Raw genomic sequence first — 11,989 nt, 5'->3', positions numbered from 1 at the left:
TGCCAATGCGAATGCATGCCTTACTCTGGTTGGGCTACTTTTCATTATTGGGATCTAGTGTCCATTTGGTGGTTTTCTCTGTGAAATTCTGTTGTTGAGGATGTTTTGTTTTTTCTTTAACTGTAACAAATTTGCCTTCTAAGAAGATAAAGACATAGCTTTATCTTCTTAGCACTTCTTGCTTATTCCTCCATTGTTGTTTGTAGACAAGTCTACGTAATGCACTTGTCTGCCACTATTTATGGACTCCAAAAGAAATGAGGTCTAATTTGACCGAACGCTCGTCCTCTAAAGAAGGTCGACATGCAATACACCCTAAACACTGACAGACGTTTCAACTGATTACCCCGGGCTTGGTTGTAAATAAACTATACAAGAGGTCAGGATCCCTCCAAGAAGTTTGGTTTATTTTCTGTGGGAAAAGTGGAGAATATAACTTCATCAAGTGTCTAACAATTATTCAGCAATGAAGGCCAGTCACTCTTTGGTGGAACGACATACAGATTATTGCAGGACAGCATGTCTACACGTGGAGGGGTTTTAGGTTAAGAATGCATTTTAGGAGTAATACAGTAATAATATAATTATAAAATATTATATTTTATAATTGACCTGCTCAGTGATATACTGATGCTTTCATGTTTATGTTTGTTTGATGTTCTGTTGGTGTGTTTTTAATTGCCTCTTGGGGAATAAATAAAGTGTTTTTTGAATTTGAATCATGACTCATGAAATCTAAATAGCATAAAAAAATGATAAAAGTTGAAAACTACTATTCTGCGCTGCCTATGAGAACACTTTCAGAATCCTGGACACATGAGAGTTGTGTATAATGAGTAAATTGTTGTTTTATAGTCAATGTAAAACCTTTAACTTCTTTTTATAATCGCTTAAATAACAGATTATATCACAAACCAAATTCTTCCTTACGCTCACTAATGAGAGAAATGAATGCAGAACTATTTATTCTCAATGACATGTCTATTTACTCCAATTTCACAAATTGCACACTGTGTTGAGGAGCAACCACCGTTTGGAGCAACTTCAGCCAGATGTTGGTTTAGCTTGCCCCCTAGTGGCCATCAGAAACCTTGTGTTTGGTAATTGTAAGTAGTCAGGGGTCAGGTCTAAATACGCCAATAATTCATGAAAAATATCGACAGTTCAGGTGAAATAGTGCTATAAAACTGCAGGTCAAATCTTTTAACGTGTTTTTTATTCAATCGTGGCCATTAACTAAAGTTATGTTACTGTCCAGGCAAAAGCTTGTAAGGCGCTTACATTATAATTCAGGTGTGGGCTTCGGACCAGACACAGCACATAAAGGCAAAATTGTGAAGCAGAAGTAGCATCAGTAAAAAGTAACACTTCCATGTTTTTCTGCATAATGTAGAAAGACAGACTCATTTCTTGCTTCTCTTGTTAAAGCTCTAATATTGCTTCAGCAGCCAGGTGGGGGAAGGTACTCCAGGCAAAGCAAAGTAACTCCACCACCAGGGCTTCTCTGCTCTCTCCTCTTGGTTCTGGCTCAAATCAGCCATCTGGGTGTAGTGCTGGTACTGGTTGTAAGGGTCAAACTTGTCGTAGGATGAGAAGTCCTCTTCCTGCGGGTCAAAGTTCACAGGCGCTTTCGGCAACACAAAGTCCACCCGGCCTGCAGTCTTCATGCGAGAGGGCAGCTGGATTCCCTTGGTGGCTCTGGTGTAGCCTTGCGCAGAGGCGGAGACTATGTGGATGCCAGGAGTGAGGAGGCGCCAGTAGTCTCCATTTTCAGCTAGGGCAGGGAAAGAAAGGCTGAGTATTTGGGCTTTTAATTGGGCTTATAATCAACATGAATACACAGTACATGAGTACGAATATATTTGTAGAGAAATGTTCATTTTACACATCAAGATGGGTTTACACAACTTGCAGAAACCCTGTAATACAAACTGTGGGAGTAGGTGTTTGGTAGAACTGCAATGACCTTAATAACTTTAGTTGAAGTAAGATATTGATTTGGTTTCCAGGTACTTCCACCTCGAGAACCTAGATAGGATTTTTAATACAGACACCAGTGCCGATATTTGGCAATATGAAAAAAACCCCATATATATCAGAAATTGTTTACCTTTCTCAACACAAGAAATAAACTAAAATAAACAGATTACTCAGACAATATGACAAAAAAGTTGAGATTTGTCAATTATTATACGTTTTGTGCTGCTGTTAGTGACTACTTGATGCTGAATCTTGTTTTACTGTCACAACAAGGTGTTTACATACGATGCTTCTCAGATTCTCACTTGGTTATTGAATTTGTGGCCAAACGCATCTCACCTTAAGGAAAGTTGTAGAGTGCCTTACTGTGCAACAGTAACACTCATAACATGGTTGAAGGGTGGTTGGAAGGTTGTGATCAGAATAAACAATGATGTTATTGAGCTTTGTTATGAGCTTAATATAGGTTTTATGAAGAACCTGACACAGGAAGTTGTACTTATACTGGACAACTACCTCAAAATGCCTTTTTTTGCCTTTATAGCTCATATCTTTTTAATATTTAAGATGCTACATATCTGAATTACTGAATAAAAATCATGTTGGCCATAAAGAGCTTAAGAATTGACTAAGAGACAAAACTAATGTCATAACTAAATGAAATTTTGTAAAGGCGTATGTTTTGTTAGCAGGTGATAGTTATTACCTGTTGTAATGTCGTGCTGTATCCCTCTGACAGATATCCTGGCACCTTTTATAGCATTTCCCTTTTCATCTTTTACAATCCCTTTGATGCCACGATGGGCCTGAGGACCAACACCCAAGAAAGTTGTTTACAAATAGATCATTTCATTCATCGCACTTGAGATTCAGTATGCTATTGCTAACATGTGCTGAACTGCCATGCCAACAAAAATCAGGATATCTGCTAAAAGAGTCTTACTGTCTCCATAAATGAGAGCAAAGATTCTTGGTTTTCATGCCAGGCAAAGGCCAGTTCCTCTTCAGGGGGAAATCTATCACATCCCACATTCACAGTCACCTCAAAGCAGTTGGTGTGGAGATAGTTGAAGTCTTGCATTCCTGACCACAAAAAAACAAAAATCCAAAAAACACACTCACAGGTTCATAACTGGTCTTACAGCACCCTCTAGCAGACTCAGCAGACAACAGCACTTTCCTTCCTGACTCAGAAATCTATTTTGCTTCTCTGGATTTGTGCCCCCCCCCCCCCCCCCCCCCAAACTCACCGCCTGCCAAGCTGGACCACTGAGCTGCATTAACGATCCCTTTCTGGCTCTGAGTACGAGACGATCCACAGCGTGCGTTTTCATTGGACATGGTTTCGTGGGCATTTGCATAAGTTGCTGCGATAAATTTGAAAACCTGCAAAATGTAAAACTGGTTAACTGTTTCTCCCTTTGTTCAGATGAAAAAATAACCACTGATTTAAACCACACGTTCACAGGGTTTTACCGGGGCAACAAGCATAAATAAAAAATCAGAGTCTGCTGATCTTAATAATGTTTTGTCCTATTTTTTTGCCATCTGTTTTCTGTTGTTAGCAATGACTCATTGCTTCCTACCTTCCCTCAAAGAGCAGTAAACAGGCATGTCACTGCATTAAGTGTTTTATGGGAGCACACTGCAAATAATATTCAATATTACACCTTACTTACCAGTCCCGTTACAGTTGTAGTAGCTGTAGTCTAAACCATCATGGGTCCTTCACTTTATAGCCTTTAACTCATTAAAACATGACTGATATATTGCATAAAGTAAGAATATAAGGGTGTAGAAGGTTTTCAGAACTGACCAGTGACTGTAGGAAAAAGCATAGAGCAGTGTGCACTCCTGGAGGATGCACACTCGGTCACAAAGGATGCACTGGTGTATCTTTTGTGTTTATATTTATCATACAGTCATGTCAGGTATCATTTAATTAACACTGCTTTAAAAAGGCTTTCTCCTTTTTTTAAAAAATCCCCATTGCCCCGGCTCCTCGCTCCAAGGGAATCCTCACCTCTTTTATTTGCTTGTGAGTTGGGAGGCCTAGGATGCAATGGGAGGAGTCAAGTAGGGCTGCCACGATTAGTCGACTAGTCACGATTACGTCGACTATCAAAATCATCGACGACTAATTTAATAGTCGACGCATTGTTTGAAGCTTTGTAAGATCCCAAAAGACGCAGGAATAAGTAGTAGGATTTAAGAGTGTAATAACGGACTGAAACAGAAGATGGCAGCACTGCATGTACAAGGATGCCAGCTGCCGTTAAACCCCGAAGAAGAAGAAGCTGTGTCCCAGAATTCATAGCGCGGACCAGCACAGTTGCCAACAATGGCGGTAGCTAGTTAGTTTTAATATTACTCTTATTATTCTTTCTGGGTCACAAAATAAAGTTTAACATATTTTCAGGCAAGAATGTAGCTGTGGAAACTTCAAATATCTGCTCAGTTTATCAGGACACCGCATATTTTCAAAAGTGCTCCAACGTTTTCGGAGACGTCTGTTACCCACTAGCTCGATAGCTAGCCGGGGGCAAAGCTCACTAGAGTCCGTGAGAACACCGGACTCCCGGCAAATCATTTTCAAACCCACCGCAGTCTTTCGCTACTCAGGTTAAACATATATAAGTCACTTAGATAACTTACAAATGTTATTGTTTGGCTTTTTTAGTATTTTATTTGTTCCTGAGTAAATCGGTTTGGCTGAGAAATAAAGTTATAGTTTTTACACAGCTGAATAAACGACAACTGATTATCAGAAATGTGAGATGCTCGAGAATATACTCCGGTGTCCTGTTATATTTTAGATAGCAAGGAGCAGACGAGACTGAGTTTATTAAACTCCAACGAAACAATCTGCAGATTTCATTAAACTTTAATAAACTATCATCTTGTCTTTATTTTTAGTTAAAATATACCTTAAACACTTCAAGCTGTAAGCTAATGATAGTTATATAAGAGCAAATACGTGCTGGTGCAATAAGCTGTACGTTTTACGTCCAATGGATGCATGATCTGATTAGTCGACTAATCCAAAAAATAATCGGTGACTAGTCGACTATCAAAATCGTTTGTGGCAGCCCTAGAGTCAAGGATGCCCAATTTTGCATGAGAAAGAGGGGAATATATACACTGAGAACTGGATTAAACATGCAATTAAATTATGGTTAGGTTCACATCTAACACGTCCAACCATTTATGTGAAACTAATACGTTTAAGAGACGCGCTCTTCATCTTGTAGTTTATGCTTGTTTAGCATTGGTTGACCCACCATTTACCTGGTAGATGTTAAAAGATTAAAAAGGCAAATCAAATAACCAGAATGTCTGTGGTTACAGTCAACAGTCTATTCTTTTTCCAGCTTCCTCTAAACATATACTACATGTTCATACCTGTACTGATGACAGTAATAATTGAGGTCCTTTATATTTTCTGGTTTTTAGGGTTTGTTTAGGTTTCACTTTGTTTTTGATTATTACAAACTATCCTTTAACTCTATAAGTTTCCCAAAGAACCCTTTTTACCTTATCATCTGGGGTTGGGCAGAACATTTCATGTCCCAATGGGTGTTTGGACAGATCATAAGGGTAAGACACCACCAAGTCTCCACCATGGAAGTTAGCGGAGAGCACAAACGGGATGGAGCGGACCCACTTCATGACAGCGTAGGTCTCTGGTGCAACCTGGATTTCAGCATTAACACTTCTTATTGGTCTAACTGATTAAGTCAGTTTATTGTAAAGAGGCAAACTTTGCAACAGCACAGCTCGTTATTTCATAAAGTATGTGCAGTGTCATTCACTATATATGGATAAGGATTTATACTGTACCTTACCAAACCAGTAATAGTCTGGGATTAGGATGTGGTCGGTGCGGTAGCCCTTTTGTCTGCGTCTTCTGTAAACGATGGACGTCAGGTCGGGGAAGTTTCTGTTCAGGTCGATGTTTTGGGCGTTATTTCGGCCGATGTTCCAAGAATCATATCTTTGATCCTCCTGAGGAATAAGTATTATTGCCTTATTAATAATATGTGTTTTAGATAGTAGCAGTATGAGTCATCCAGAAATTGCCATTCAACTATAACAGACTACAATATATTCTGTAAGGTGAGCGTTTGGCTTCGTGCTCATGGGCATCAATTTAAAGAGCTGATGTTCTGCTGCACTGTGCAGGGAATCATGCATTACTAATTACTTAACTATTGACTCAAACTGCACATCAATATATTTACTGCTTGTAACTGTAAATAGCTCACCTGCTCAAAATCGTAGTTATTGTCACTGACTCCGGAAACAGCCAACTCATACCCATCGGGGTTCATGGAGGGCAGAATGTGGATGCGGGTGGTGTTGATTAGAGTCTGAATCCGCTCGTTGCCAAGCAAATACTCTGAGCACAAGTGCTGAGCCAAGTAGATGAGTAGTTGGCGGCCAAGGACTTCATTTCCATGCATGTTCCCAATATACTTTACCTCCGGCTCAACTGTATGTAGAGAGCCACGTTTAAGTTTTACCTACATTTGTAAGAGAAAAGAAAGCAGACCTTATGAAGACTGAGGAGCCTGACTTACGTAGTTCATGCTCTCCGGGATTGTTAGAGAACTCGATCACAAGCAGCTCTCTGCCCTCCATACTGCGGCCTATGCTGTAGGTCCGGGCTATGCCGGAGCACTGCTCCTCAGTCTTCTTTAAGACACTGATCAGGTCAGTGTTGGAATGATAGGTGAACTGCAAAGTGTCAGGAGAGTCCGCAGTGAGTAGAATATCCAGGCCATCAGCAGCTTCTTCTTCCTCCTGCCCTGTAGAGACAAGCATAGTTACTGGAAATCTGCAAGCTGCTCTGCAAGCTGCTTTGCAACCCTTCACCACTCCAGCTCATCTTTTTAATCAATGCCAGTTCTGTTGCTCATCCCACAACCAGCTTTTTATGTATGCACACAGAGTAAGGTCCCAAAACAGACACACTACCGTGGCTCAGGGGGTTGGGAATCGCATCTGTAACCGGAAGGTCGCCGGTTCGATCCCTGTCCTTGGGCAAGACACTTTACCCTACTTGCCTACTGGTGTTGGCCAGAGGGGCCGATGGCGTGATATGGCAGCCTCGCTTCTGTCAGCCTGCCCCAGGGCAGCTGTGGCTACAACTGTAGCTGCCTCCACCAGCGTGTGAGAGTGAATGAATAGTGGTATTGTAAAGTGCTTTGGGTGCCTAGAAAAAGCGCTATATAAATCCAATCCATTATTATTATATTATCACAGTGGGTTTTAACACCCTCTTTTTAGGGGCTGTTAGGTGAAGCTGGCTTAACAATGACTTGTTCTATCTCACCTACCTCAAATGGAAGTACTATCCTTATTTGTGTAAGGTTTTCCAGGGTATAAATATTGCAGTTTACAACAGAAATCTAAAGGAGAAAAAGTTGAAGCACTTCAAATCTATAATTAGTTAGAAGTGTTTATTTCAACTGCCACCCCGCCCCTCCCCCAAAGTCTGTACAAGTCTGCCCTGATTTTAGGATTCACACTTATTTCTGACACCAGCTGAGACCAGACCTAGAAAGGCTGTAAAACCTTTCGCTGCTGGTTTAAAAAACATGATTTATGCAGTGTAAAACTGTATTATACAAAAACTTTAACATCTATGACTGCAACACAGAGCTGCTGGCTACATTATAAGCTACAGATGGTTTATGTAAACACTTCCTGCGCGTCATATTGTGGAGAAATCATCCCAAATGGTACGTGCACTCACACCTCTGAGGCCCTTTCTTTTTCCCTAATATGTCTTTGCATAGATACAATTTAAAGGGTGGAAAACACAGAGTAGCACAAGAAATCATATAACAAAAAATCATAGTACAAAGAAAAACAACCCAAGACCAACTGCATGTTTTATAAATATATTGATAATTGACACTACTGTATTGATAATTTATCTCAATAGAAAGTGGAAGATTACATAGTGTATGCTTGGCCAATATGGAAATTTTAAATTTTAAGACTGATGCAGATATTTAGTGATTTCAAAAACCCAAACAGATTCCCATCATGTTTGTTATCTGTAGTTATTTAAGAATCCTTGTTGACAATGAAGTCTTCTTTCATTCTTTCATTCAATCTGAAGAAGATGCACCTCTGTGTATAAATAGTATGACCTCCATTGTGTTTGAGCCTCTGATGAAGGTCGGCGAAATAAATTAGTAGAGTTGAGGTTTGCGAATTATTTCGCTTAAGTTTCGTGCTAGCACTACCTAATGCTTCTGCTTGGATCAGCTTGTTGTTGCATTTGAGTGCCCTCTGGTGGATAAATTATGTAACATCATGTTGTGGTTGATTGTTTCTCTCGTTTCCACTTTTTCAAAATTTTTATTTATCGGCCTTTATAAATACTGATATGAGCCAATATCGGTCCCTAGTATACCGCACCCGAATTATGTTTTTACATTTATGTAATGTGAAGATTTAATATTATCAGGATTTTTTAAATGCCACATGAGGAAATCAACCCATCACATTGCGCCACAAACACTGACCCAGTCTGCCTACAAACATTAAGTTTTATTGTGCTGAGTGATAGAAGTAAAGTTAGCTTCACTGCTGCAAAATAAAGGAGTAAGACGATGTCAGGCAGCGGACCAAAGAACTGAGAGGCCCGTGAGGGGAGTCCAAACTTAAGAATGCATTGTAGTATCTGCTACAGCTTGTTGTTTTATTATTTAAGATGATATAGTTATGTTTATAAGGGTGCATTCAGGAGAACACTGTTAACGCAGGCCTTTAATCGCCCTCGTGAGTGTTACTGTCCTAATATGATACACAGTGAAAGAAGAACAGCTGGAGTTCTTACACTGATATCAGGCTAACCTGCTACCAGACTGTGCATCATGAAAGTTTTGGAACAATTTAAAAAGCACTACCTGCATACACTTCATGAAATGTACACATTATACTGTCTATAAATGTTGAAATGACACAACTTAACTACTCAAATTGGTTCCATGTGTCTGTGCAGAAGTTGCTGCTGTTCACGCGCTCATCTGGTTCACACATGGAGATGCAACGAGTGGTAGCAAAATACATATTTGGGTCTGTTATTGTTTTTGTGTTTTGTTTTTTACTATAAAGACTTTTCAGCTATTTGGGCAAGATATGATTTAGCAATGTGTGCCTTTCTGTGGTTCATTGTGGGTTGTTTATAAAGCCACTGCCAATAAAAACACCAGAAGATAACCACAGGATCAAGGATTAGTGACAGTTTATAGGGGAAGTAAGGCGTTCCAGTTAGGCTATATCTTAAAGTGAGCCACATAAGCATCTCTGCAAACCAGATGCCTTCAGAATGTGTTTAGGAGAAGGAGTGCACTGCTGAAATTTTCATGCCTGCTTTTTATTTGAGTTGCTCTTTTTTTCAGGTGGAAAAAAGAAGCTAATGTCAGTATTTAAAACATTTACACGGATGTCATCAGCCACAGCCAAGACTAAGGCCAATTCAGGTCAACAAAGGTCAACATAATGACAGTATGCTGTGATTATATCTCACCTCTGAGGCCCTCCAGGGGGTCATAACATCCCTCTTGGTCGCTGACAAAGAAGCGATCGCAGTCGAGGAAGTAGGGCCAGGCCATCTGTATCTTGTCAAACGTGCGACTGCATCTTCTGCGCACGGCTTCACACGTGCTGCGGCACGGCTTCAGCACCTTCTCCTTCTCACAACGTGGGGCCAACACCGAGCAGCCCAGCATGCGAATCTCTGGGTTACAATCTCCGCCCAGCAGAGATTCAGCCACGCTGATGAGGAGGTACTCAGCGCCAGCTTCAGCATCCTCACGAGTCTTGTGACCGAGGATGTTTGGGAACATGGTTTGAGCGTAGGGCATGTCATCGCAGTAGTACAGCATTAGATCTGTGCATTTGGCTGAGTAGAAAAATTCCACAATGAAGACAGATCAGGGATCAGCTTAGAAAGTAACAGATCAAGACGTGTATCTCCATCTGTTGCAGCGCTTAATCATGAGCTTCACTGTGCCGTCCTCAATCATCTAGTCCTAAATATTTCTATTATCTCTGGAAATTAGAATTTGAATATTTCATGCTGCCATCGATCATCTAAAAATACTCAATGATTTTATGGCTTTGGGGACAGATTCCACTAAAACTACACCCACTATCATTTATAATCTCCTCCTGTTTGTTGTGAAAAACAGTCCTGTTGCAGTCACTTGGCATATTAGGGGGGGGAGAAGGGGGACTTTGAGGCTTGGTTTTTTCCAGTGTTAGAGGCACAAAAAACTGATTGGTTAGAAATTAGAAAGTGTACAGAAAAGCAAGATAGCAAACAGCACATGCATGACACTTTTCTTGCTTTAAGCCCATGGGTACTTACGTTTTTCTTCTATTATTGGCTTGCACTGTCCTGCAAGACATACCAGCATGCCATTAGCTGACACTGAGTAGACACTAGATGGCAGGGTGGTTTTTGTAAATGCTACAGTGGGGCCTACAGAACACTGCTCGCTTCAACAACTCTCTATAAAGCCAGTCAGTGTACAAAGAATCATTAAGTCCCTCGAGGATCACATTTTCCACGACTATAAATCGTATTCATTAAACTTGCTTCCATCTAAAACATTAACATCTCATCTGTCAGACTTTAGATCTGTCACCATCTAATTCAGCTCACTCATCCTGTAGCTTTAGGTTTTTTTAAAGTTATATACAAGAATTTTTCACAAGTCTAATTGAACAAAAATGAGCTTCTGAATCAAGAATAGTCCACAGCCTGCACGTGACGTCCTGTCCAGTTTTTGCGCGGCCGGTCCAGATGCGCACATCAGCATAAAGTTTGTTATCGCAAAAAGTGCAGAAAGTTTACCTCGAAACTTCGGGTCGCATCGCGGAGGAGCACAAGACGCAAAAACCAACAACTGCAGCAGGATCAGCAGCATGATGCGCACTTTCCGACACTTATGTTACGTTTCGATGTGGCACCTCACACACTGAGCCAGAGGGCGTGAGTGTGCGCGTTGGAGTGTCCCAAGTCTGCAAAACTTTCCTCCGAGCAACTCTGTGAGCCACTTTATTACAAGCATTACGGTTTCCTATCGAGTTACAGAGGAAATGGCTCTGAGGTAAAACGGGGATAAGTGCATGAAAGGATGGGCAAATTTTCGCTCACATTTTGCTGCGTCTTCGTTTTTCAGTACGGCTGGTGGCTGTTTCACGGGCCTGCTGCTGGGTTTAACTCGAAACTCAAAACTGGCTCTGCGTATTTAGACTAGTAACCTCACATTTTCACTTCACATGAATCCTCATTCTGAAGAATAATAATTTATAGTTTGTGTCGGTGCTTCTTCTTGCTTTAAACTGACTGTAAAATTATAACATCATATTAAATGTCAGTGTGAGCTTGCTTTTAGTCATGAAGCCACAGATTATCTTTTTGTTTGTTTGTTTGTTTTGCCTGTCCCGTTTGGCTCTTTTGCCGTCAGAATTACTGTCTAAAGGCGAAGAAAGATGCCCAACGGATTTACTTTACCAAATAGACCATCCCAGCCTCTCCGTAATGGTCTATTTGATTCACCTTTTATTGTTTATTTTATTTTATTTTTACTTGTTAAATACGGGACAGACTGGGGAAAAGAAAGGGGAGAAAGAAGAGGGACGGGGATAAAGGGCAAAAAACAAAAACCAACAGAATAAGCAGAAAAAAATACATATATAAGCCACAGATTATCATTTCATTCTGTATCCCCCTTCCTGTGGGAAGCTTTGTGCTACGTTTAAACACAATATTCTAGTTTTATTTGTCTGTTCTATACACTTAAAGCGGTCTAATCCACAAAAATCCCCCCAAACCAGTCACGTGCCCGCAGAGAAAGAGAGTACAAGCACCTAATGCTGCTTTCAGTGTGTGAGTAAGTCACAGTCAGAACTTACATATAATAATAATAATAATAACGTATGTTGCAAGTACTTAGTACCAGAGTTGCTAGTTTTAGTGAAG

The 11,989-nt window shown here is 40.5% G+C and overlaps 1 protein-coding gene across 1 annotated transcript; it reads right to left on the bottom strand.

Moving 5' to 3' along the window:
• Nucleotides 1-394: 394 nt before the first annotated feature.
• On the bottom strand, nt 395-11,017 carry LOC146714945 (carboxypeptidase Z-like). Its single transcript, XM_085451272.1, has 11 exons — nt 10,859-11,017; nt 10,370-10,399; nt 9,527-9,901; nt 6,561-6,788; nt 6,246-6,472; nt 5,821-5,985; nt 5,515-5,673; nt 3,231-3,366; nt 2,924-3,063; nt 2,687-2,786; nt 395-1,774 (listed from the first exon to the last, which is right to left on the bottom strand). The coding sequence occupies exons 1-11, from the start codon at nt 10,929-10,931 to the stop codon at nt 1,431-1,433; spliced, it is 1,977 nt and encodes a 658-aa protein (XP_085307398.1). The 5' UTR covers nt 10,932-11,017; the 3' UTR covers nt 395-1,430.
• Nucleotides 11,018-11,989: the final 972 nt, after the last annotated feature.

The sequence above is a fragment of the Copadichromis virginalis genome, linkage group LG3, assembly GCF_057382275.1.
Source record: "Copadichromis virginalis isolate Kocher_CV1m ecotype Utaka linkage group LG3, C_Virginalis_male_GT1.1, whole genome shotgun sequence".
NCBI lineage: Eukaryota > Metazoa > Chordata > Actinopteri > Cichliformes > Cichlidae > Copadichromis > Copadichromis virginalis.
This window is presented reverse-complemented; position numbering and strand designations above follow the sequence as displayed.

Bases quoted from the DNA above. Each gene is read 5' to 3' on its own strand.
- LOC146714945 (XM_085451272.1), bottom strand. From the start codon at position 10,931: ATGCTGCTGATCCTGCTGCAGTTGTTGGTTTTTGCGTCTTGTGCTCCT. The intron at 5,674-5,820 runs GTACAGTATAAA...GCTGAAATCCAG, and splicing joins ACTATTACTGGTTTGGTAAG to GTTGCACCAGAGACCTACGC. The intron at 2,787-2,923 runs GTAAGACTCTTT...GTTGGTCCTCAG, and splicing joins TGCTCTCATTTATGGAGACA to GCCCATCGTGGCATCAAAGG.